Raw genomic sequence first — 24,415 nt, 5'->3', positions numbered from 1 at the left:
TATTCGTGTTTGCTACAAAACTGTAACAAAATATTTAGCATGTTCGTATATTAATACCACCTTTTTGGAGTTGTGTAAAGGGTGTTAAGATATGTTTGTGGAATCCCTTAAAACTATCCTATAAGCTTTTTTGTTTTATACAACGAGTTCGATAAAGAAGTAAAAAAAAAAAGAAGCAATGAATGGATAGTATGAATCGCGTTATGTGTGCGATAGGCTTACAACGAGCCGCAGCGATGATTATCGAAGATTGCATTACCGAGACTGTGACTCTAATTTACGTTAAAAAGCTTAATGAGGCTATGCGTGACTTCTCTGTTCGAGCGAGGTGCTGCGCTTACTTTTTCCCTGGCGCATGGTGGTGCACAAGCGCACGCGTTACACCAATACCTGGAGTATTGGATTTCACGCTTTTTTCAAGTTGTCGCACACGATGAAGCGACGTTGCCGTCTTCTCTTCTGATATTCAATATGATTATGTATTGTAGCGCACTTATCAATCATGACAATGCATATTCTTAGCATATAAGCCTGTGGCTTTTTTCCTATTAATCTTCAAACATGAACCTTTGAGCTAAAAGGAGACAGATTTTCAGAATCGAAGGACTTTGAATGGTTTTGAGCTGATAATTATATTGGCGTACAAAGATCTTTCGTGCTTTCTGAAAAAAATTTGCTGCGTCGACAAAGACAAGCACTCGATTGTAAGAGCTTTCATGCCATAATGAGTTTCATCATCAAGTATTGGTTTGAAAGGAAAATTTAATGGTTATTTATTCAAGAAAGTTGTGTATGTTTTTGTGCAACGTACTCATTTTGTAATTTTATAAACCGATAATTTCATGTAATGCTTTATCTCGTGTTTAACAGCTCTTACTTAGTCATCAAAATTGTGGGAAAAAATTCATGATGTTACTAAAATTTTAGATAATTCAATTTTGTAATTAGTCGTGAACATGGTAAATACTTTTCGCTATAATTAATTCGCGTGGAAATATAACTAGTTGAGTTTTAGTCCTAAGTAGAATACGCAAAACGGACTAATGGCACCGTCGTGACTTTTGCCTCGACTACTTCTACTCTGCATAAGGCAACTGCATGCGTGTATTACAGCAACTTCTAATGACGTGTATATCCTCCTTGCGCGACTGCGTGATCTATGCGCGTTGACAGATTATCCTGATTACGCCCTCGTTGAGCGAGTTTCCGATTAGTAGTTAGTCGTCTCGACTGCCACTAGTTCTGTCGCTGGGTTTTGTCAATTTCCCTTCTGGCACGTGGGCGATGCACGATGAGAGCACGCCTATATTAGTACACTGCACAAGCGTCCAGCCGAATGTGAATCGTAATATGGATACTCTTTTACAAGACAATATAGAAACTCAAACTCACAGTCGAGATCTTGTTATACGGAATTACGAGAATACGTGATAGCCTAGAGCTATTTACGGACCCTATCGTATTCTTAATAAATTTCTAATTACGAATAAAGGGTGTCTGTGCACTGTGTGTATCTGATTACCTTTAGAGTATCACGCACGTTTCGACCCCTTGCACCTCATTATTGTACGCAAAAGCATATTTATTTTTTTTTTATCTATACCAATATATGTATAATATGTATATATATATATACGTGAACACGTCCGTAATAGTGTGCCTGAGAAGATCACTGCGGTAAGGAAGAAATTTGCCGGACACGATGTACGCGCATGACCGTTATTCTGTATCAGACACCCACTGTGAGGTCGACACGCGCCGGCGTCACGTCATTATATGTACTGCGAGCACTGGCTCTGTAGCGTGTGCTCGTTTGGCCGATGCGATGAGCTAAGAGACATCGCTCGAGAAAGAGGGGCCAACTATACCCAATTTTTTTACCCGCAAACGTGTGTACGCATTGAAAGTGTAAAAAACAAAACCAGTGATCAAATTAATAGCATGACACGTAGTTTGAGCTGATTAACAATCGAACTTGCTGATTTCTAGGACAGAACAATTTTTGCAACAATATACTTGTGATAGATATTTACTGACTCTTGATTGCAAATGAAGTGCAACACACATAAAATAAATGTAATGAAGATGTTTGTCATAGTAACGTACTTGCACTACATTGTACACGCTTAATCGAATTTCGTCAATAGAAAAATAAAGTATATTACTGGTTTAGTCGAGCGTTACAGAGTCATCGATTATCCATTCAAGCAGCCAAGTAGTATACGCGTTTCTCAATGCCACTAGCCGACTCGGACAGTAATCAAGGCGATAGAGGTTCGGGACCGTGCATCGGGCTAGAGGCGGGGAGCTGTAAATTTATATCTATAAACGTCCATGTTGATGGTCCTACGATTTTCAGGATGAGATCTTTCGTTATAGGCAGGAAAGACCGCTGAGTCGGATGTATAAGGTACCCGAGATCGCAGTCCGCATCGGACAAAGCGATGAGTTTTAGCTCGGATAAATTTCACCGCTCCCTTGGATGGGCACGAAGCTCAAGCGACGGAAAAAATTGACCAAATAATGCGATCAGCAGTGAAAAGATATGCTATATATATATATAATGCGTGTGTATCCTCCAAAATGTGGGAAAAATTGCGATTTATTCGATTGTTATGAATGGCCGATCTGAATCACACTTTCGGTTGAGACACAGATACGATGCGTCTTCATTTTATCCTCGGAATTTGGATACGGTAGTTGTGCGGCTATCGTGCATATAAGTAAATGCTTCAACGCGCGTTACGTGCGCGTAAGGTTTTGCAAATGAAAAAAGTCTGTGCGGTAAAATAACGAGTCTTGCCCAGATAACGAAGTCAAAACAGAAAAGAAAATTGAGCGAAAAAAATGAGAAAATGTATATAGAGAATGAGAGAGAGAGAGAGAGAGAGAGAGGAAAAGTTGCGCCGAAACGACAAGTACGCACCCCTCATCTTGTTGCAGGTTTAGACGCACTCGAGCAAACGCAATTTGGGCGTTCCGCGATACGTATATGTACAAGGCGCGCTTCGCTTATAAATTCTAATAAAAGCGAAGAGCGGATTTTCTTGTATATGCATGAACGAGCGAGCGAGCGAGCGAGTGAACGCAAGAGGGAGGGAGAGAGAGAGAGAGAGAAACAAGCAGCCGCGAATCGTGCAAGTCTGTCAGTAGCAGATATATAAATCCTCGACTAACCGAATTACCAGTAGAGAATATTTTGTATACGTGTGTATGTGTGCGCGCGTGTACACTGCAATGCTTGCTAGCTGCAGCCACGCCCCCGCACGCTATATGTCTGCACGCGTGTGTATGTGCGCGTTATATGTACACGAAGTAAAAGGCTGCTTCGTCTGCCCACCACCACCGCTGCTGCTTCTGATGAGAAAACGCGCGTGCTGATGATCGACGTGCAGTCGTTGCGAATTTTTCTGCGCAAAACTTTGATTCAAAACTTTTATACACAATAAAGCGACTATGTCATAAAAACGAGATTTCACGAACAATCGATTTTTATTTTTTATTTTTTCTCTTTTGGATTTTGCGGCTGACACTCGATAATTGCTACAAGAGCTATGTTGACTTCATTCATAATTGTTGTTCATTTTGAATCTTATATGCGATCATAACGTAAAAGACTGATCAATTTATAAGAATTTTCAATTAAGTTAACATCGCAAAATTGGTGTAAAAACTAAAATCGCTACGTCGGACAAAACGATTCGCTGTAACTCATAATTATGCGATAAAGCGCGCGACGCGCCACCCGCTGCACGTGTGCTTATGACTTTTTCAATTGTTCTGCTAGAACGGCTGCGACGTTTTTAAATAGTTTTCTATGTCGAACTGTACATTTGCGAAGTCAATAAACGTTAAGCCCTTAATCTCTTATTGACTGGGACAATGGACATAATGGAAGAGTCAGCGTGAGCGAAGCCCCGAATTCCAGCCTTTGGATTGTCACTTGCAGTCCGCGCACATAATCTTATAATATTAGGGTGAGCGCGTGCGTGGGTGTGGATATACGACTATAGATGTGCTGCAACTGCTGTACACATAGGTCGAGCTGAAAGCGCGCGCGTCCGCATAACGTAGGTTAATTAAACGAATTCCAGGCCGCCCCGGCTGGCTGGCGCATAATCGATATTATGAATATAAGCGAGCAGCGATAATGGCTACTTTGGCCTCGACGCGGATCATCATCTGTAAAAGTCGAGTCACCTATGAGCGCACCCACTTGTCGACTCGCGTGCGGCTGTTGATCTAAATAGTTAATGCGTTTGCTCGTTTTGTCTCCTCAGGAGCAAAAACGAATTTATCACCCAAGGGGATGTTTCAAATACATACATGTGTGTGCGCGTATAACATACCGAGCTCGAGCAGATTCGATGGTCCGAAGGGGGATGAAGAGAGCGTATTATTGGGGGGGATTAGAAACTGTCTCGTCGTTTCTTTAGAGAATACACGCATCACATTGCACTTTGTAGAATTTATCGGCTCTTGACGAGCTCAAATGAGGTGATTAAATCGTTTGGAGTGTTGGTTCAAAAATCGTAAATATATAAAAGTTTGCAGTCGTTTATATTCGCATAAAGTACGAGTGTAAATTTTTGATCATCTAATCTTTCCATTATGCAAAGAAAAAATTGCTTCGTTGCGAAATGTCTTTTTTGACGATTTGCTATATAATTTTACGGAATCGCTGTAATTATTTTTTAAGAAATCATTTTTGTTATGTTAAAAATATTTACTTGAAATTCAGCCACCCAGATACCAAGTTATTCGTCTCGAAAACAATCTTCGGTGCAAATTTTCTCAGAAGACCCTAACTTAGTTTAATTCACACCCTCGAACGACCAATTAAGTGCGATATTCATCATTCATTCACCATAAAATACTCATGAGTTCTCTCGTCGTTGGAGAGCGCACAACGCACGAGCAAAAACGATACATGTATAGCAGATATAATATGTAGGTGCCAGCGTAGCCTCGCATACTTTATATACGACCGCGTATTCAAGTTAACGCGCGCGCACGCATATGAGAACGAGTGTCTTATTAATTCGCCCCATCCGGCATGGTATTCGTGCGTTACCCAATGTCTACGCAGGCCATCGAAAATTCACGAGGGAAAGTTTGCAGCTCGCGCCACCCTTTCACGTTTTACACGAGCACATAGCCCACACGTACAGCATCAATATAATATATATATAGGGGGGGACAGAGCGAGAGATATGATGCGCGCGTATGAATACGCGCGTACGTATATATAAACACGCGTGAGCTACACGTACTTTTCTGCAAGCAGCGACGATGTCTTTGCTCGGAGATCGAGCAACGAAACGTGTGAAAGTGTAGTGAATGTCGTCGCGTACTTGGCACAATCAAGAGTGAGACTGACTGCAAGTATACGTTTGAATGCATGAGTCCCGCGAGACTCCGACGATTCGATTCTAATTTCATTTTGGCGATCGTGAATTCGTTCAAATATGAAAGAAAATTATAGCATCAGAAAAATATACTTATAAGAATCGGGAATGAAGTGTGGGAACTTATACCGCCAGTTACGGAGGGTGATTTGATACATGTTCGAATTCATTAAAAGCTTGTTAAAATTATTTTCAATAATGCATACACTGATATATCGAGTTTTTCTTGAATAATAATAAATAAATTAATTAATATATAATAATTAATTAATTAATAATAATAATTTATTTATTTAAAATTAATGATCAAAAATCGACCGTGATCTTTCAACGACGTTATTGAGACCTTTTTTTAATTAGTACGCGCAATTAGCAGTCGTACTGTTTTTTCATGTGTCAAAAGTCATCGAGAATTTTGATCGATTTTAATAAGCGTATACCTGCTATCGCTATTTTTCTACTTTGAGAAGTTTTTACCCCTTCTTTCTCAACACACACGCTCCATGATGTTTACGTTTACGTTCATACACATGCAAGCGCACTACAATCATGCACCCTTGCAAAGTACTTTGTTTTCTGTACTTCAACTTCTTGCGTGTATGTGTAAGCGTGTGCTTGCGAGCCCGTTTATAAATGTGTGCGCAGAGGAAGTTTTGTAGTGGTTTGGGTGTGCTCTTATGGCTGCACGATGGTCGACGTCAGCGGTGACTTGACGCAGAAAAGAAAAAAAGACTCTAGGCTTTCTTTCTTGAAAGGCCGTTTTTCTTGCCATCGTCGTCATCATCGCCGTCGTCTAGCCAGCACGACAATTTCTTTTGAAGTTTATTATTAATGCGATTAAGAGGACGTTTTTGTTGTGAGAAAAATCTACGCAGTGTGAGAGAGAGAAAGCAACTTCGTTTGAAGTTCAAGGGCTGCTGCTGTTGCAGTTAGCACCCAAACTAAGCTCTGAAGTTTTTTCTCGTCGTTTAGCGTCATTTTTTAATGGCAACTGCGCTTATACGAGCGTAAAGCAAATGCGTTTTAACCGTGTGAATCAATCATCATTGAAACGGGATAATACTCAATGCATCAAGCGCCACACTTAAGCTGATGAAGTAAATGTTGTAAAACCACGATAATCGTTGTTTAACTTCAATCTATCGAAGTTTCTTAATTAAAAATATGGATACGTTAAGAGGTACATTAAAAAAAAAATTTTTTTAAATGGAAAAGTTACGCTAAAGATGGTCACGTGCGGTGGACAGTTGCGTCGGAGAAACGTCAAAGCTCGCGAATGGTTAATGCGACGTGCGACATTTTCAAACTCACACAGAGAGCCATATAAGCACCCATGCGCGCACATAGACAATTTTGTCCAGGCCATTATCTCGTTGAGTGAGTCTGCATGCATACATAAAGTTCCAAGCATGCATGTATAGCGAGCGAGAGCCGTATACGCTTGTGCAATAATACGCGCTGCGTGCCAGCTCGCTTTTATCATCACAGATATGCAGATACATACAGTTGCGAGAAAGTGAGTGAGCGAGTATGCGAGACCCGCAAAGACAAGTTCGTGTACTATAGTGCGACTACGGCGTAGAAAGGAGCCAAAAAACAAAATCAATATAATGCTTTGGCAACAGCTTTAGACGAATGCAAAAATTTTGTTAAGCACGTATCGCTCTTGCTTTGTTTTTCACAAGCCAGTTGTTCCCTGGGCAGTGTCTAGATACTGTTTTTAGCCTGAATACGATCTTTGGAGCGTGCCTTAAAGTTTATTAGTGTCTGATGCCTGTCAGTTATGGGGTTGTTTCGTAAATCAATTGCATAATTAATTATTGATTATTACTGAATTAAAAATTTGATATCATGTATGGGTTTAATGAAAAATTACATTAGCAATAAAATATTTCTGATTTCATTGTAAAAGAATAATAAAAATTCCATCACAACTATTTAATGATGGTGTGAACGCCTAAAAGTTATTGACAGCTCGTGTGCGCATTCAGATGGGCGAACGTTCATTTAAGTTTCTTTTGTTTCATAGATTATCACGCACCAGCAAGATGAAATGATCACATAACATATTGAAAATAAAAAACGTCAAGGAAATAATTGTACCACCGTTATTATGTCGCATTTACTGCATGGTTGTCACGCAGCATTTTGACAAACGAAAAAACTCAATGCCTACTAGCATTAAGTTTGGAAATTATATTCGAATGTTGTAAATACGAATCAAAAAGATTTAAATGTATATTTTGATGTCTCGACAGAGAACATTTTAACCAAGAAAATGCACTAGTAGTTGGACATGTTCGAACTAAACATGAACATGGCTGCTAAGTTCTTAGGTCATTTGAGAGCGCAAAGCTTACGCGCCATTACCCTTTCTTAAGTCGAAGAGACCAAATATAGCTGAACGCTGCTATATTCGGAGGAGGGTGTGCATATAGAAGAAGGGAGATGTGTACATGCATAGTATGTAGTCAGTATAGACTCTACCAAAATGTGCGCTGCTTGAAAGCGAGTAAGATAGAGAGAGAAAGAGAGAGAAAGAGAAAGAGAGGGAGAGGAAAGAGAGAGAGTGGGAAATGACAAGGGCAGGATATAGCAAGCGCGAGTTTGCCGGATTCGGGGTGTAAAAATGGTAGATGAAATGAATTCTTAATAAAAAAACTTTCACCAGATGTTCCTGTGTTATGAATAGACGATGCGCCAAAATTGTCCAGGGTCGTTTCCACTCGCAGCGCACTTGAGCAGGAGCCGGGACTGTATTATGCTGCCTTCATCCTCGAGCGAGCATCTAATAACTATTTTTTTGTCATCCGCCCTCTCCCACGCACAGCCCGGCGAATATTTGTTTTCGGCATCGACTCCGCGCTCATTGATTCGCGTGTAACGGAACGTTACTACCCCACTCAACAGTATCTTACCCTCTTGGTATAAAGTACGCGGTAGAGGGTACGCACGGCTGGCAAGTTTGCCGAGCGCATATACATGCCTAGTATCAGGACTCGTTAGCATAAAGTCTCTGGGCTTGCCGAGCGCCACAGTGGCGTCACTCTGGCTTTCCTCTCTCTCTCTCTCTCTCTCTCTCTCTCTCTCTTTCGCCCTCTCCCGCTTTCTTGTCTCGGTAAACGAGCTCGTGCGGTTGTTGCCGCAAAATAACGCGACACGCTGATTTTCCAAGACCGAGCACAAATGCATATATATAGAGTCTACGCAGGGGCTTACAGTTACAGCAGCTCCGTGCGCGGCTAAATCGAATTAGCGAACGGTCAGGGCTGCTTTACGACGAGCCGAGCTATGCCAAAGGAGAGTTTGCGCACGAGAACTGGCGGCAGCTCGGCATTTTCTTTTCGCTCGACCCCCGAACACAGCGACGAGGATTTAAGTAACCCATATCGCCAGCTAAGCGTAAATCCTGCCTCAAAGCGCGCGAATGCTAATGCAGTTTATGTTACTATCGCGCTCACGAGCTCGCGTGCACCCGATTAACTGCAGCACTAGCTTGTTTGCGTGCTCTCCGTGTGCAAGAAATTATACGTGCATCGACATATTATTTCAGGGAAAAGTTCGACTGCACGCTGAGCTTTACCACTGATTCGCTACGAGTACGTAGGATCGTGCATCGCAGTGCCTCGCTTGTGTTACTGACTGCGAGAGAGAAAGAAAAAGAAATAAAGCGCGCTCCGACAGCCATTTTGTAATATACGTATGCGCCTGAGTAATGCACTCGATCGTCGCATAGCCATACACTGGCGCCGCGCGTCAGTCGTAATCTGAGCTCTGGAAGAGAAAGGGGGGGCACGCGGAGGGGGCCAAGGGTATGTGTGTAAGCGACTCGACGGCGGCTTCGGAGGGAGTAACTCACTCCTGAACGATTTCTTCGTATCAGCCTCTTATTTATTATTTTCGTTATTATTATTATAAAATATACGAGTCGAGCGTTCATAAAACTTCATATGCAAAGTCATCTTTTCAGATGATTGTTGTTTTGTTTTTGCGTTGACAGCGCGTATACTCAAAGCCAGGGCCGTGAGCGAGCACACACATTTAATATTACACACACGAACGTACAAAGAGTCCTGAGAAGAAATTCTCCTCTCTTCCTGGATGACTTTTTATTTTTAATTTTCTGCCTACATGTACGGGTTGAATTGCTTTCTCGCAGCTCGAGAGACGCATGCATAAGGGCCATATTGTCTCAGCTGACGTGGCCTGCGAGTCTAACGCGCGCCCAGGAGCGCGAGATTGAAGGTAAGTGCGAGCGGCCAGTTCGCAGAATCAGCCCTATTAAGACGCAGGCTAGGTCCTTTGTTCGTCGGCGCAAGGACATGGATACGTTACGCGAGTAGAAAAAAAATACGTAAGCTCGAGGAACGATATTGCAGTACTTTTACATACCACGAAGCAGTGACAAAGTAGTCAACACTTTTTTACATACGTATATGTTAATGTAGCCTTACTATATGTTACAAGGATAAAAGGAACTTTTTCTATTTTGAATTAAAATTACTTCGAAGGAGGTAAAGTACCCAGCGCGACAACTTGGCGAAATGATCTCGATGGTTTGAATAGCCGTTGCGAAAATGAATACCAGAAGCTCGGGAATTGGATCGTTAAGGGATCCCAACGTCCACTTATTTCTCTTTATACCCATGTAGAAGAAATGAGGCAGCGAGCGAGCGAGCAAGCGTACGGTGCATTAAAAATTTATCTGCCTTAGCAATTAAACGATCTTTTGAAGTGGAATAAGATACTACTTAACCCTATTCGAGTTTTCAAGCGCTTTCATTAAAAAAATTCAAAGACTTATTACTGGAGTTGAGTAGCGTTTTTCTTCTTGTTGCCCCGTTGACTTGCCTTGCGCGCGCTTGCTTAAAATAAGGCTTTTCAAAAGCCGTAGTGACAACTGCGCGTGTACACGAGTCAGATAATTTTTTTTTTCGATGCGAAAGCAGCCCGCGTCTGTAGTCGACCTTTGTCCCGAACTATTTATGTACATATACTTATGTTTTCTATAAAAATAAACTTTTTCTACCATCTTCGATGCATAATGAACTGAATCTAAGTTAAAATTTTTGTCTCAAACTTATAACGTACTTAAGAGACTGTGGAGTGCCAAACTATTCTTACTGGAGCTCTAGAGAAATTTAGTTCGACTTTTTTCGCGCGCAGAGATCAAAAGGAAAATGAGCATTTATACACTTGGAACATTTTACTAAGAAAGAAAGAGAGAAGTCTACTTTTAGTTTTTACATCTGACTTGTACTGCAACAGCAGTGCAGCAGCCGCTTGACGTCAGCAGCAAGATGGCTTAGTTTTCAAGACTCTTTTTTTCATCTTAAAGACCTACTTGTCAGCTTTATATGCACTCCATACATTTATGCATCTAGCCTCTACGCATACATATGCATGTGGATAAACTCGTGTGAATTTCTTTCTTATGTTTGAGTGCGGCTTAACAGCAAAGGTATCAAGGTACTCGAGGTCGATTATCCCGTTTATTCTTTTCTTTTATAGCTGGGCTCGAACCGCAGCGTAGCATGTAAATATGAGCTGAGCTTCCCTTCTTTTTTTGTTGCCCAAGAATCCCGAGAAAAGTTCGTTTTTATGAACTTAACCAAAGTTTCTGCAGTGCAACGCTGCTCGACCGCCCGACTCTAGTAATACGTGTATGTATAGAACACAGGACACTCGTAGCACAGGGCAGCAGCAGCAGCAGCAGCATAGCGGAACATCGTCAAGCTACGCAAGAGACAAAGAGAAAACGAGAGAACGAGATCTTGTGACATTTCAATTTCTTGAGAAGAATGAAACGACGACGCAAAGGAAATTGTTAGAAGCAAGAGAGCGAGAGAAAGGGAAAGAGAGAACCTGACGGACTTGATGAGCGTCAACGGGCGCGTGGGGAAAGATGCGAAGAGCGAGAGAAATCGTAACGCTGTCAGATAAGGATGAATTAACTTTTCTTTGACTTGGCAATCTTTTATCTTTTCGCTTACCAGATCTAGTTTTCTCTGCCTTATATAACATCGCTCGACTTAGCTGGGGATGATATTAAAACTACATCGATGCCGTGCCTAGATTATGTATAAGCATGAAATGAAACTAGGTTAAACAATAAGAAATGCGAACCGTTACCAAGAGATTATAGATTCACGATGCAATTGGAAGAGTCATCTTGAATCGAACGGTTTGTACGTGCGCTTCAGGCATTATACGAGAAAAGTTACTTATGTGGTATTATCGTAGGCCGTAAGTGTAGCTGCGGCTATACTACAATCAACATCGAGTACCTATAAATGTAAACACACGAAAGTGAATTCGTTCGGTCGATGGAATAGAGGCGAGCATATGTATAGTTCAATGCAATTCGTAAAGCGTCGACTTCAAAGCTCAAGTCGAGGTTCAACGACTAAAGCGATTTGCGATTACTTTTTTGATTTTTTACGCGCTTTCTTCACTTGGCTTCATCGGCAGAATAGAAAGGAAGATCTCGCGATATCGGTGCAATGCTTTCATTTCACTGTGCAAACGCGAGTGCCAACATTATACTATCAAATCAGCTCAAGCGATTCTTTCTTTTACTGCTGAAAACGCTGCCGTATCGTCGTGATGAATATAGTATATGCTAATGAAAATTTCCGAAACTCTCTTGCTTGAAAGTGTATAATGCTCAAAGCGTTACATATACACACATACACTTTTTCTCTCTTATACTATTTTATGCCTCATGCATCGTGGGGCGAAAAAATATCGATCGCCATCAGGAGTAGAGCGTGTAAAAAAGCTCTCGTTCCGTCGCTCCTCGACTTATATTAACTCGAGTCGCTGAAAGAACTTCTGGACACGTAATTTTACTCTCTCTCTCTCTCTCTCTCTCTCTCTCTCTCTCTCTCTTCCCCCGATTGATTGTAGCGCGTGGTACATGCAAGGAGAGCTCCATGGTTATAAAGACATATATAATAATAAATGAGACCGTCGAAATCAAGACCGCTTGTTCGTGTGCTATTGAGAGTCGGTCGTTGACAGTCGCGCGCCGGGGGTAACGAGATACCGCAGCTATACACGATTATACGATTATTTCGATACTAGCGACTAGCTGCTCCGGCACTGTGCGAGCTAGAGGAGAATCGATGCCGAACAATTTTTTTTCTTCTTCTCTCTGCTCCTCTCTCTTTTTTTCGCGTATTATGTGCATTGCGAGGGAGCCTGCTCACATACACTGCACACAGGCGCGAGCGCGTCAAAGAATCGAGGACTGGCCGGAAGTTCTATTGACCCCCGGTGCGAGGCGCCTCGCTCGCAAAGAAGAATCGGTGGGCGGAAGTCTGCCAGAGACATTTCGATTAACTTGCCAGCGGGCGACCCTTCGCCGGCTCAATGAGTGTACTACGCGCGGAGCTTTTCATTTTTGCATATATTCGTTCGATACGGCGCTGCCGACCTTTTCTTCTATATATGCGGACACAGCTCGGCTGGAGCGGCTTGTCGCGCACGCGCTACGTATAATTACTCGCTTCTCTCAGGTCCGCGCGTGCACAGCTACTACACGAGGCATTATATTGATGTGAACGAGTGATCGGCAGCTCGAGCTCCGTTTCAAGTTGATAATTTAACAATTGCGGATCGTGCCTGCAACGCAGCGTCGTTTGCAATCAACGAATTAACCAGAGCTTGCGTGCAGAGTCGTAATTTTAACTTGAGGTTTTTGAACAAGTTTCGTTTGGCATGATCTATTCTGCACAATTGAATAACCTAAGAAAATAAAAGCTTTTCAAAACAAAATTATGGTCTTACTCGCACTTTTCATGAGAATAAAATTTTTATGAAAGGACTCTAAATTATTTTTGCGACTTGAAGGGTGCAATTATATGGATTTAATAATCATACCCGCAAAACATCTTTGAATCGCTAAACAAAGCAATTGTTAAATATTAAATAAAAGTCTTCCTTAGATTCTCCTTAATCAACATACGTACGCTTCTCAGAATCAAATCTTTCAAAGACGTTCATTTTGAAACAATAGCACATGAAACCACGAGAATAGCCGCTTGGTGCTTTATGAGTTTACAAAAGTATAAATTCTTCGCGCACAGCAAAGAAAAGGAAGTAAAAAGGTAAGCATAATGTGTATGGGATTTAATAGCGAAGGAAAAGCTAGATAGCAATAGAATACAGTCATGCATAGATGAGCAAGCGCGGTCCAGACAGACGGATTCTTTCGGAAAGGAAAATTACGAAGTGAGAGAAAAACGCGGTCTGCAGCCGCAGGCTTCTCGCTCTATCTCGCCTCTTGTGCGGGTGAAAAATTAAAGAAAAATAGAATCTTTTTCTGCTTCGCCCTCTTTTCACATACGGTTTAGCTAAAAAAAAAAAAAAATAATACGAAGAGAAAGAAAAAAAAGAACAAACCTCGAGTTGGAGTGCAAAAGATGCAGAGGCCGCAGGAGTAAGAGGAGGAAGAGGAGTAGGAAGAGGGAACCGGGAAAGGAGGAGAGAGGGAAGCAATATCAGCAACTCAATGGTAGGGGAAGAGCCTCCCGCGTGTGTGTATCATATGACTGTATATGTGCGTGAGTTGCGAGTTGCAGACTGCAGTAGCTGCTCGTCCCCTGTTTTGCAAAGTTATATATAGCGCGCTGTACGGTATAGAGACAAAAGACGAGCGCTCGGCGGCGCTGGCGCAGGAGCTCTGATTGGCTTAGGAAGGCCGGGGGCCGCGGCGCTTATTGGCTAAACCCACCGACCGCACCCACCCTGCCGCGCAATGGCCGCTTTGTTGATAGTGCTCTGATATATAACACTCGCACACAGTATGAGAGAAAACCCCTTTTACGAGCTCACGACTCTGTTTCGTGTGCGTGTTTGTGTCGTGCGTGTGTATGAGTGCGTACCTATGTGCACGCAGCATCTTTACTCCGTTCGCTCGCTTCTCAGAGTCAACTAGCTCATTTACTTAAGTAGGCATTAGCGAATTTTTTGTGCTCGCTACACGAGCTTTACTTTTTCTCCGACTGACTCCATGCTTGATTCTAATTTCGAAGCTTCGCAATTTTTCCACTTACTGCTCTTAAGAACTGTCTTTTCGTTTTTAAGTTTTTCAATATTTACTTGGGTATACGTAGTACAGAGTTTCAGAGCGTTTTTTGTAATTATTTCTCAAGATTTTAATCTGCACAGTTAATGACTTATAAACTGTGCTCATCTTTAGTGCTATACAATTTTCATAAAAAACGTATTAAATAAATATAAATCAAAATAACTGCATTCTTTCAATATGATATTGATTCAGCGTCTAGTTTACTATTTACCCTTGAATCTGAATAAGATATAATGTTGCAATGAATTAAATAGCTAACATTTTTGCCTTAGCTGACAAATCATTTACTTTACTCAACAAGGGACCACGATACAATAAACAAGCATGTTTTATTTATTTCTTTATTTTTTGTGGACATACATCAGAAAGAAAATAATAATAAAAAAAGTCAAACTCACCTGTATTCTGTCCTCGGGAAGATCTGTTCTGAGACTGAGCATTTCTCGCGCGTAAACGTCCGGATAATGTGCTTCTTTGAAAGCCGCCTCCAGCTCCTCCAGCTGCTGAGACGTGAAGATCGTCCTAGAGCAACAACCACATGAACCTAGTTATATGCCATTACAACTCTTCCCCTAAGTCTAGCGCGACCCTAAGCGATTAAAATATATTTCTCGGCTTTTTTAACTCTCTACACGCAGGACATAAAATAGAATGGCTGCGCCAAGTGGAGCACTATTGTGCTATTAATGAATATAAATTTGAATGAGTTTTCCATGATGTGCAAAGAATTAAAAATAAAAATTTAAGTGGTTCAACATAATGGCAATTGAACAGAATTTGAAATATTTAACTCAAATTTAAAAAATTAATGATCGAAAGAGAATCAATGAAGTTTTCGAAATAAAATTATTATATTTCGTAGTCTGCATTATATATCCAATTACACATTAGGGGATGCATCAAGCGCTATAATTTAATTAAGGAGATCGATTCAAAGCATCGGCTGTATTGAGTCGAAAATTGAAAGTCAGCAGAAAAGATTGCATTTAATGTAGATCGTATAGCAATTGAAGCTATATCGAATTCTTTCATTGTCTAACGAATGAATAGAAGACGCTGCGCGTATTATTTGGGCAGGCTCAATCGAGCTGTGTACTGTGCTATTCGTATTCTATTATAGTCGACGATTCAAAACTTTATAAATAGGCGCACGCCTAAAAAAGGATTGACGAAAGAAAAACATGAACGAAAGAGACGTCCAATCATCGAGTCAACTGACAGTTGCTCGTGCCGATATATACACGCTCGTACCATGAATAAATGTGTGCATCAGCCAGACGGACACACATCTGTCGAGCTATAAGCGCATTTATGCGTGTTGTTTAGCTCATACATATATATACTTGTGTCTCTTCATAAAAATGAAAGTCACTTCCCGCGCAATCATCGTCTCATTAAGAGCTTGACGCCTTGCCACTTTATCGTTTAGGTCAGGCGTATATAATTTTGACAGTTGCGCGCGAGAGGATTTGATAATTTGCACGTGTAAGCGACGACGCAGCCGTAACAGTTTCGAAGTATTGCAATTAAATAATTATTCCTCTTTTTTATCGACTAATTGAATTACTGGCATTCTTTTCTTTAAATCGCTGCCACGATGAGATGTTTAAAATGCTAATGTTGCAGGTGAGGATTGAAAAAGTGTAGTATTCATTCAATTTAATTAAACGAGTATCGTTGCGCGATCATTATATAAAAGCATATATAAATTCATTCTGAAAAAATTTCTATTAATACCAAATGATGAAGTTTCTTTGGATAATTGAGGAGGGTTGAAAAGATTTCCTCATTTGGCCTGAACAATTCAGAGTATCATTCGATCAAAAGAAAGAAGGTAAAAGGGATATCCCTCTGCCTGGAAGAAACAGGAGATCTGAGCAGATTTCAAACCTTTTCAAAATGGCTGACTCGCATATTATATTTAAATCTCTATAAACACGCGCAAAGATCATTTGCTAAATCCTTTATACATTTACCGGGCTCTGCAGAAATGGTAGGAAATATTATTCAATTTAAAGTTTCCTTTAACGACAAGATAGTTGAAATAATCTAGCGGAAAAAGTCGATGAAAAAGATTTGGTTTTGTTCGTGCTCGGGCTCGCGACGTTAAGCAAAAAAAGTGCTGCAGTTTCTATTAGATATGCTCACCTATGTCGACGCTTCTTCTTTTTCTTTTTGCTGAACCCCGATAGACCGTCAACTGTGAAGTCTTTGCCCGACTCGATACTGTGTCCCATACCTGAAAGCACAATAAAAGAAAATTTGCTATTATTCGATTCTTTTGTGAGGCGAGTGGGTTGAAACAAAGATTTGATTCGATTCCTTTTAAACATTTTTTTGTCGATGTTAATAAGGATGTAAAAAAAAATTAATTCGACAGGAAATCATTTACATACAGATAAAAGTTGGTACATAAATAAATAGCTGTAAAATGAATAGAACTGAGCTATTTTGTAATAATTATAAAGCTAGACAACGGTTTCAACTTAAATTATAGTTAAACAAGTTCAGAGTATCGAACTTGTCTTGCGTTTTTTGAGAGACGTCTAGATATATTCTAGATAAGTCCAAGCGTTTCAATACAATTTGTCAAATACTCATTATTCGTAGCTTTATCAATGTCAATTAAAACAGTCATCCACAGTTGAATATGTGAGCGCTGTTCATTTAGGTGCCGCAATATCATCTTGAAAATTTCGCGCTCAACACTTTTTTGTTTTGAAGTCAAACAATGTATTGTGACTGTAGTGGATCAGACAGGTCAATTCTTAGACAAGTTTCATGCATACATATACCTGGCTACATATAAAAGAGCTGGCATAAAAGAGGCAGTATTCGTGTCGATCGGCAAGTTATATGTTTGAGCAGTTCGTATCGGCGTTTGTATTATGAATCATTAGAATAACTCTCGTGAGCAAAGTGTATAATCAAAAAGACACAAAAGCAGGGCAATAACAAAATAATTCCGTGTTTGCCGAGTCAAAGTATTATAAGCGAGCTCGAGCCAGCTTGTAAGGCGCGTATCACGCTGACTGGACGTATATGATCGGAGTCAAGTGCGCGAGCGAAAGATTCTCTCTCGCCGTTTTCTTTTCTCTTTCTTTTTCTTTCACTTGCTCAAGTGCTTACCTATATATTGAGCGTATGAAAATTTTCAAATAAGACGAGACGTAGTCCATATGGCGCCGTCCGGTCGAACATTGTTTTTAAAGCGTCCTTTTTCAAACTGGTGCGGTTGCTGCTGCTGCCCGAGCGCGAGTTTACACCACTTTTCTACTCAAAGCGACGTTTTTTTCTTCCTTTCCTCTTTTCTCCTTACGTTCGAGGCTCTTCGCGACACGCGTATGTGTAACGCTCGTTTTCTCATACTTTATGTACGTGTCTCGCAGTTCAGGCTACACAGCGTGCATACGTGTACATGTGTACGAGCTCTTTTTTCCCTCTGTGGCTGGCGATCAATTTCTTGCCTGCCCTTTTACGTGCACAGCACGCTTTTTTATTTTCCTTCTCTACCTCTGTACATATATCGCACTCGTTGAGCAGGAATATACTTCCTCGTGCGATTTCGTGGTTTAGGATTACCGGGGATTGCCTATTATATTCCATTTTTCTCCTTCAATTCGGGTGCGCGTGCCCAGCCTACAGGACCTTTTTAGAAGAATTTTCAAAGCCATAGAGGGAGATGACCTCGTCGAAAATGAATTTTTTAACGATTTCCTACGCGATTGTGGCCACGATTTCGCAGGCGTTATCGTAGAAAATTCCGAGTGCACGAGTTTAAAATCAATACGTATATAACTACAACGCAGTCAGGAAAAGTTAGTCAAGCCGTTGAAGTAGAAAATAAAAAGCCGTACATGCATGGCCTCGCAACATAGCTCCTACTGCACGTACACATCGAGGCGAGCGTACATGTGCGAGATCCTTGAACGCCTTCCAATCAGTTTGAGTGTATTGCGCCGCTGCACGCCTCCGCTATATAGCTGGTGAGCTGAATTTTTCTCTACGCTCCCATCTCGATACACAGTTGCACGTACGTATAGTATACCTATGTACGCCACATGTACACTATCGTTTGAAGAGGCAAAATAGGCGAACGAGAAGCAAACGAGAAGCCGATGAAAGAAAAACGCGTAGTTATATTGCTTTGTGACTAAATAGAACTTGTTACGTACCCGTAGCCATGTACGTATTTTTTCGTATTTCACCTCAAACAGTTCTTTTATTTATTAACAAAAAATAAAAAAGCTCTCGAAGGGAAAAAAATTGAGAAAAGACGAATGATTCGGTAAATGTTGGCACCGATTAGCTGAAAATAATCAGCGAGCAAAAGTTTTGGCGATGAGCGCGTGCCCGTAAAAAATAAAGTCTAGCACTTGACGGAAAAAATACACGCGCTATTAGAAAATTAAGCTGTAAAGGGTCAGTTGAGTCGGTATACCTGCTACAAGTTGTACATTGAGCCACATGCATATAAATACGGGCTTGAACGCATACACCCACACAGATCAAAGAAAAGATCTTGCCTCGCACGCCAGCACGACAGAAGCTCCGGCAAACACACTCGTAAAGCTCTGAGCTAAGAAGCCAAGCACAGCACCGCAGTAGCAGCAGCAGCAGCAGCAGAGCAGTGAGTCGAAACAAAGCAAATCGAGCCAGCACACACACACACAACACTTGCCCAATATACATACAACACAAATGTCAGTGATAGTGTGTATATATGAAGCAGATTTGTATGTGTGAGTGCGTGCGCATGTGCTCGGAAGAGTAGCGAAAGCACAGAAAGTGCGCCCGGTGCACGAGGGGTGTGGTGCGGGCGCCCCCGTTGCCGTCGACGGTTACCAGGCAACGGGCTATAAAAGAGCTTCGCCCCCTCCCGCCCCGGCAAATAGCCAATGGCGGCGCTACTGTGCCGCAACGCACGATATTATATATCTACACGACTTGCACCCATACATACACGCGCATAAACACACGCACGCACACACACACATGCACATAAGCGCGCGTCAAGGAATACTTTGCCCAAGGAGTATAAGCCAGCAAGCTGCACACGACAAGGAGAAAGAGACTCAGGCAGCGAGTTTAGTAACTGTTAAGGCCTTGGCTCGTCGACCGTCGCCACCACTACGGTGAGATGGCCATACTACCCTGTAACATCATACGAACAACAGATAATTGATATTCTAATTCTTGGACTGTCCTTCTCTTTGCTCCTCTGCCTAAGCGTTGCAAAATTCGAATAGGAGACAAAAGGACACCAGTGAGGCGCTTCGCGAACTTTAATCAAGCACGGACGTAATCGATCCTATATTACCCTAATGAGATCGAGCCAATGTTCTCTCCAGGGTGAGATTTTACGATAGTACGGACTATTCTGGCTGATTTTGTTCGAATGATTGTGCAATTTTAATGCAAAGCCCACAAATCAGTTTCGCGAAGCGAAGAAAATATCCATGCGATAGAAATAATCAAGTTATTATTAGAAGCAGCCAAACTCTCGTCCATTGCGGACTCACTCTCTTGTATCACAGACCAATACTATGAACTCTGGGGCTTACTCTTGTTTTCGAGAATATTTAACAAAGAGCCGCCTCGAGTCGCGAGTACCCGCAGTGTTAGCAATGAAACTCAACAGTATTATGCAGGATCTTATGTACTTTCATGCGGTAGGCATGTATAGCTTTCCTCGTCTCGTCAAAGAGTAATACAATACATATCATCGTGTAGCGAGCATTGGCTTGTTACACACGCATACACCTAATGTACATTCACGCATACACATAGGCAGGGCGAAAGAAATTCGCAGGCTCTCCCTCTTTTGCGTACCCACACATATATACATGTACACAAACAGAAGCAAAGTTGCAAGTTTTTTTTGTCGCTGTTGGCGCTGCCACCACCACAGCACTGCTATGCTAGCGAAAGCCAGCAAAGTAGTATTTCATTCTCAAAGGACGAGTTAATTTGAAACAAGATCGAAACTGAAGTATCACTTTCGCACACTCGTTGTAGGCGCTCGTAGCTCGTGTACGTGAGGCAAGACTATACATATTCAGAGCTCGCCGCGACACAGTCTCCAGGACTCGGTATAGAATGGCGCGTGGCGAATTCGCAGCTGACAAATAGAATCGCGCAAAGTACCTCACACCCACGTACTGACACAGAGACACGAGATCACACGTTTACGTGCATTGGTATACGTGTGTGTCGTCGAGGGTGCCGTCGTCGTCGTCGTCGTCGTCGTCCGCGTCGTTGTCATGCGCGAATGAGGAATCGTCGCTCGCTCCGGCTCACGTGTGTATGTGCATGTGGTATGTACGTATACGTAACGTGCGGTGTCCCTTGGGGGAGGTGAAAACCGAGGGTAGACGTTATATACCTACAGAAGCAGCAGCAGCAGCAGCAGTAAAACACAAGCGCGAGTACATCCAAGCGAAACGCGATAAAATGAAAAACCGAGCAAAAAAGCGAGTAAACGCTCGAGCGAGCCCGCGTCCGTATCCGTGTGTGTGTGTGTGTGTGTGTGCGTAAGCGTCTGGAAATCGATGGATCATAGATTAGATATCCGGATTGTGTGTGCGCGATAGAGAGCATGTCCGGACTTCTCGACGGGCTTACACGCGTACATAACGTATAGATATATGCTCGACTTGAGTGGAGTGAATTAATGAAACATGGCTCGTGCATTATGTGATTGCTGCGCGCGTGCGCGTCTACAAACTAGCTCTCGCGCCACCGCGGAGAAAGTTTCGATGGAAATTTCATACATCAATTAAAATTTTGCAAAACTTAATACGGGCTGCCACTGCTGCTGCTCCTACTGCTGCCACTGGCGTGCGTGTTTTCTATTCAATTTTTTAACTCGCGTATTATTCCATTTTAATTTTGGAACGAGCACGCGAAAAAAAAAAAATAAACCAGCTCGCGTCGGAGAACGTACATATAAAAATAATAAAAAGCAAGCGTTTGAGCGCGGTGGCTCGGCACGGGCAGGGACGACTGGAGCTACGTAGACGCGTATACACATAAACACGAAATAAAAGGACGAGCACGTCGACGACGTCCCGCGTACATGTATGCATGGCTTCGTGCGCGTCTAGCGTACGTAGCACTCCCGTGGGACGAGACTCTGCAGCTCGCTCTTTCTCTCCGGCTTGGGACGTCACCCACTTGTCCGTATTAAGTCCGGGTACTAATCCCCGAAATTTAATTTGCGAAAATCTCTTTCAGCTCACTCGATGCACCGTTACTGCTATAAATTCGAGCGAGCGAGCGAGCGAGACAAGCGCGCGCTTATGTCTATAACTATAAAAGACAATTTAAACTGGGAATTACGCGGCTTTTGTGTCTCGGGTAATTGAAAATTTGTTTCTCGATTCTCTTTCGACTTTTATGCTCCTCAACGCGTTTCTTCGTCATTCTTCAAGTACTTTTTTTAATATGCTCTGCTCCTTCGTCGATCGATAATGCTCTTACATATTTCAAATTTCCATCGAAAACGAGAACAATCAAGCTTGCCGGAATCCCTACTGCCCCGAAACAAATTTACGAATACGATTGACATCTCATTTTCATTCCAACTAATACACACAAATCAAAATAAATATTTATTCAAACGTGTGAAAGGTTAAGTTGCGTATATTACAATCAGTAAATGTGCTTGCTTATGCATATTACATGAGTATGGCCGGGCTAAAGTCCCACCCGAGGGAACATGTCAGTTGAATTGAGCAAATTAATTCGATCCCATAAAGATCGCGCGGATAGTAGCATTAGCAGGTTGTTGCCTCCGCCCCAGCACACGGCCGCATACGTACGGCATGTACCTACGAAGTAGTTTGTTACAAGTGTTTTACACGCGTATGCTCCCTAATCTAGCGAAACGTCTCCCGGGATGTCGTGTACATGTGTGCGTGCGAAGCGTTAAGCAGATCGAACGCAATACACACGAGTACACGTGTATGTGTGTGCTTCGCTGGCCAAGGGGGTAGACTGGGATGGATAAATATTGAGTCGTGGTCGAGGCTACAGAACACACAAACGACTCTCGCGCGCGTTTGCAAATTGAATACTCGTGTATCTGAGTAAACAACGCGCCTCGAGAGTGTGAAAAGTGATGCGCTTTAAGGTTAATAATGCATGGACGACGTCCGGGTGATTAATGGCCGAGGGTACAAACTTACGCTGTAACCCATAGCTGCCAGCAGTCGAGTATAGAAAATGCTGCCGGGGTCGAGATCGTTCGACTCGTACACAAGGACTGATTTTTCAGCATGAGACTCGTCGAGAAATAAAGACCAAATAGAGGCATTATTATTACGTAAACAGCGCGTGCGTTGGCACAGCTCGCGCGCGCACGAAACTCGAATTCGAGTGACAATTGCGCGCGCAGTTGCGCATTATTGCGAGCGCGTAGCTTTGCTTCGTCCTTGAAGGCTAAAAGCCCCCGGGCGTGCGCAATCCGAATTTTAAATATGCGTATGTATATGCTAGCGAATAGGTGCTTAGGAAAAAAAGAAGGAAGAAGCGAAGGCAACGTAGGAACGTTCCAGCTCACACTTTGTTTTTTGTCGAGGCAATCGCGAAACCTACTACCTCGCGCATTGTACGAGAATATATATGCTACGTGCGTGGGCTACATGTATGCGCGCGATATAGTAGTGCAAGGTAACATTAGCGAGAACGAGTGGCAATTCAATAGTCCACGAGCATCATAATATTCACACCAGAGTTCCTGGTAATCACGCTGGAAGAGAGAAAGAGAGAGAAGGAAAGGCGAGAGACTAATACAATGTGTAGTTCGTCGCAAGCGTGCAGTATTCGCGCGCATATATATACGTCAACGTCTTGAAGGGTACGAAAAAAGTCGCGAGCCATGCAGACAAGGTGTGAAATCCGGCCAGCAGTTCGGGGCAAAAACCCATGTCGCATACATACGCACCAGCGACTCGATTTACTTTTTTTTTTTACTGAGAGCTGAGAAATATTCGCTTGATACACAAATGTATACAGGCAGACTTGCATACAACTAAGCAAGTACAAACTGTGCTTGATCATAATGTGGTTTACATGGTCTATTGTATGACGAGGCTATATTGCACGAGCTACAGTTATTTCCTCTTTGGCGTCGCATGATCGTCTCCGTTGGAAGCTTGACCAAGAAAAAGATGCTACTTCATGGTGTCCAATATCTATATGCGCATCTTGTTTTCGTTTTGCCACAGTGCCTTCTGCATTTAATTTTAAAATATTATTGATACAATTCAATGTAAAAAATTCGGTATGGATGAAATTTGACTGAAAACTGAACGAAACCATATGCTTTTTACCATTAATTAAGATCGTAATTAAAAGCAGAAACAACAAAGAAATATTTAGCCTGCAAAGTTTTGTAAATGCATGTAAAAAAATCCTTTCACAGAAGCGCATTAACTTGCGGTGTATTCGCAACATACAGTTTGGCATCGGCATTAAATAGCGAGTCAATAAAAATTGTTACGTGCCGCAGTTACGCACGAGATAGTTACAACTACCCCTTCAAGTTTCCAATTAACGCAGGGCTCTCAAAGTTGGCTTAAATTAGATATACACGAACGCAGCATTGCCACGTGTGCGTAGCTAACAATTTTTCGCTCTCTTTTTTTCCTTTTTTTTTGAAAATCACTCGCGCAGACAAAAAACCTACTTTAGATGTACTGAGAGTAGCATACGCAAAGTCCTCTCCGAGTTGCTCCGCCAGTCGAGTTGGTTTTTTACGTCGATATATCTATGTATAGGGGAAAGCGTAAAACGTGAAAGAGGGAGAGAGAAAGTGGCACCGAGCTCGGTGACTTTTTCGGACCAAAGCATTTACACAAGCATACATACATATAGACGCCATGCGGCGGGCGGAAAAAGGGTTGCCGAA

The 24,415-nt window shown here is 42.1% G+C and overlaps 1 protein-coding gene across 3 annotated transcripts in view; it reads right to left on the bottom strand.

Moving 5' to 3' along the window:
* LOC106655911 (visual system homeobox 2-like) overlaps nt 1-24,415 on the bottom strand; it is a 58,123-nt gene that overhangs the window by 7,259 nt on the left and 26,449 nt on the right. For all 3 annotated transcript variants that reach the window (XM_023459062.1, XM_014376512.2, XM_023459064.1), the window contains 2 exons: nt 16,651-16,741; nt 14,901-15,024 (listed from right to left, as the gene is read on the bottom strand). In XM_023459062.1, the coding sequence (XP_023314830.1) occupies nt 14,901-15,024; nt 16,651-16,741 (215 nt within the window). The remainder of the gene's footprint in view (nt 1-14,900; nt 15,025-16,650; nt 16,742-24,415) is intronic.

This window comes from Trichogramma pretiosum, unplaced genomic scaffold (assembly GCF_000599845.2).
Source record: "Trichogramma pretiosum strain Unisexual culture from Peru unplaced genomic scaffold, Tpre_2.0 scaffold54, whole genome shotgun sequence".
Classification (NCBI taxonomy): domain Eukaryota; kingdom Metazoa; phylum Arthropoda; class Insecta; order Hymenoptera; family Trichogrammatidae; genus Trichogramma; species Trichogramma pretiosum.
This window is presented reverse-complemented; position numbering and strand designations above follow the sequence as displayed.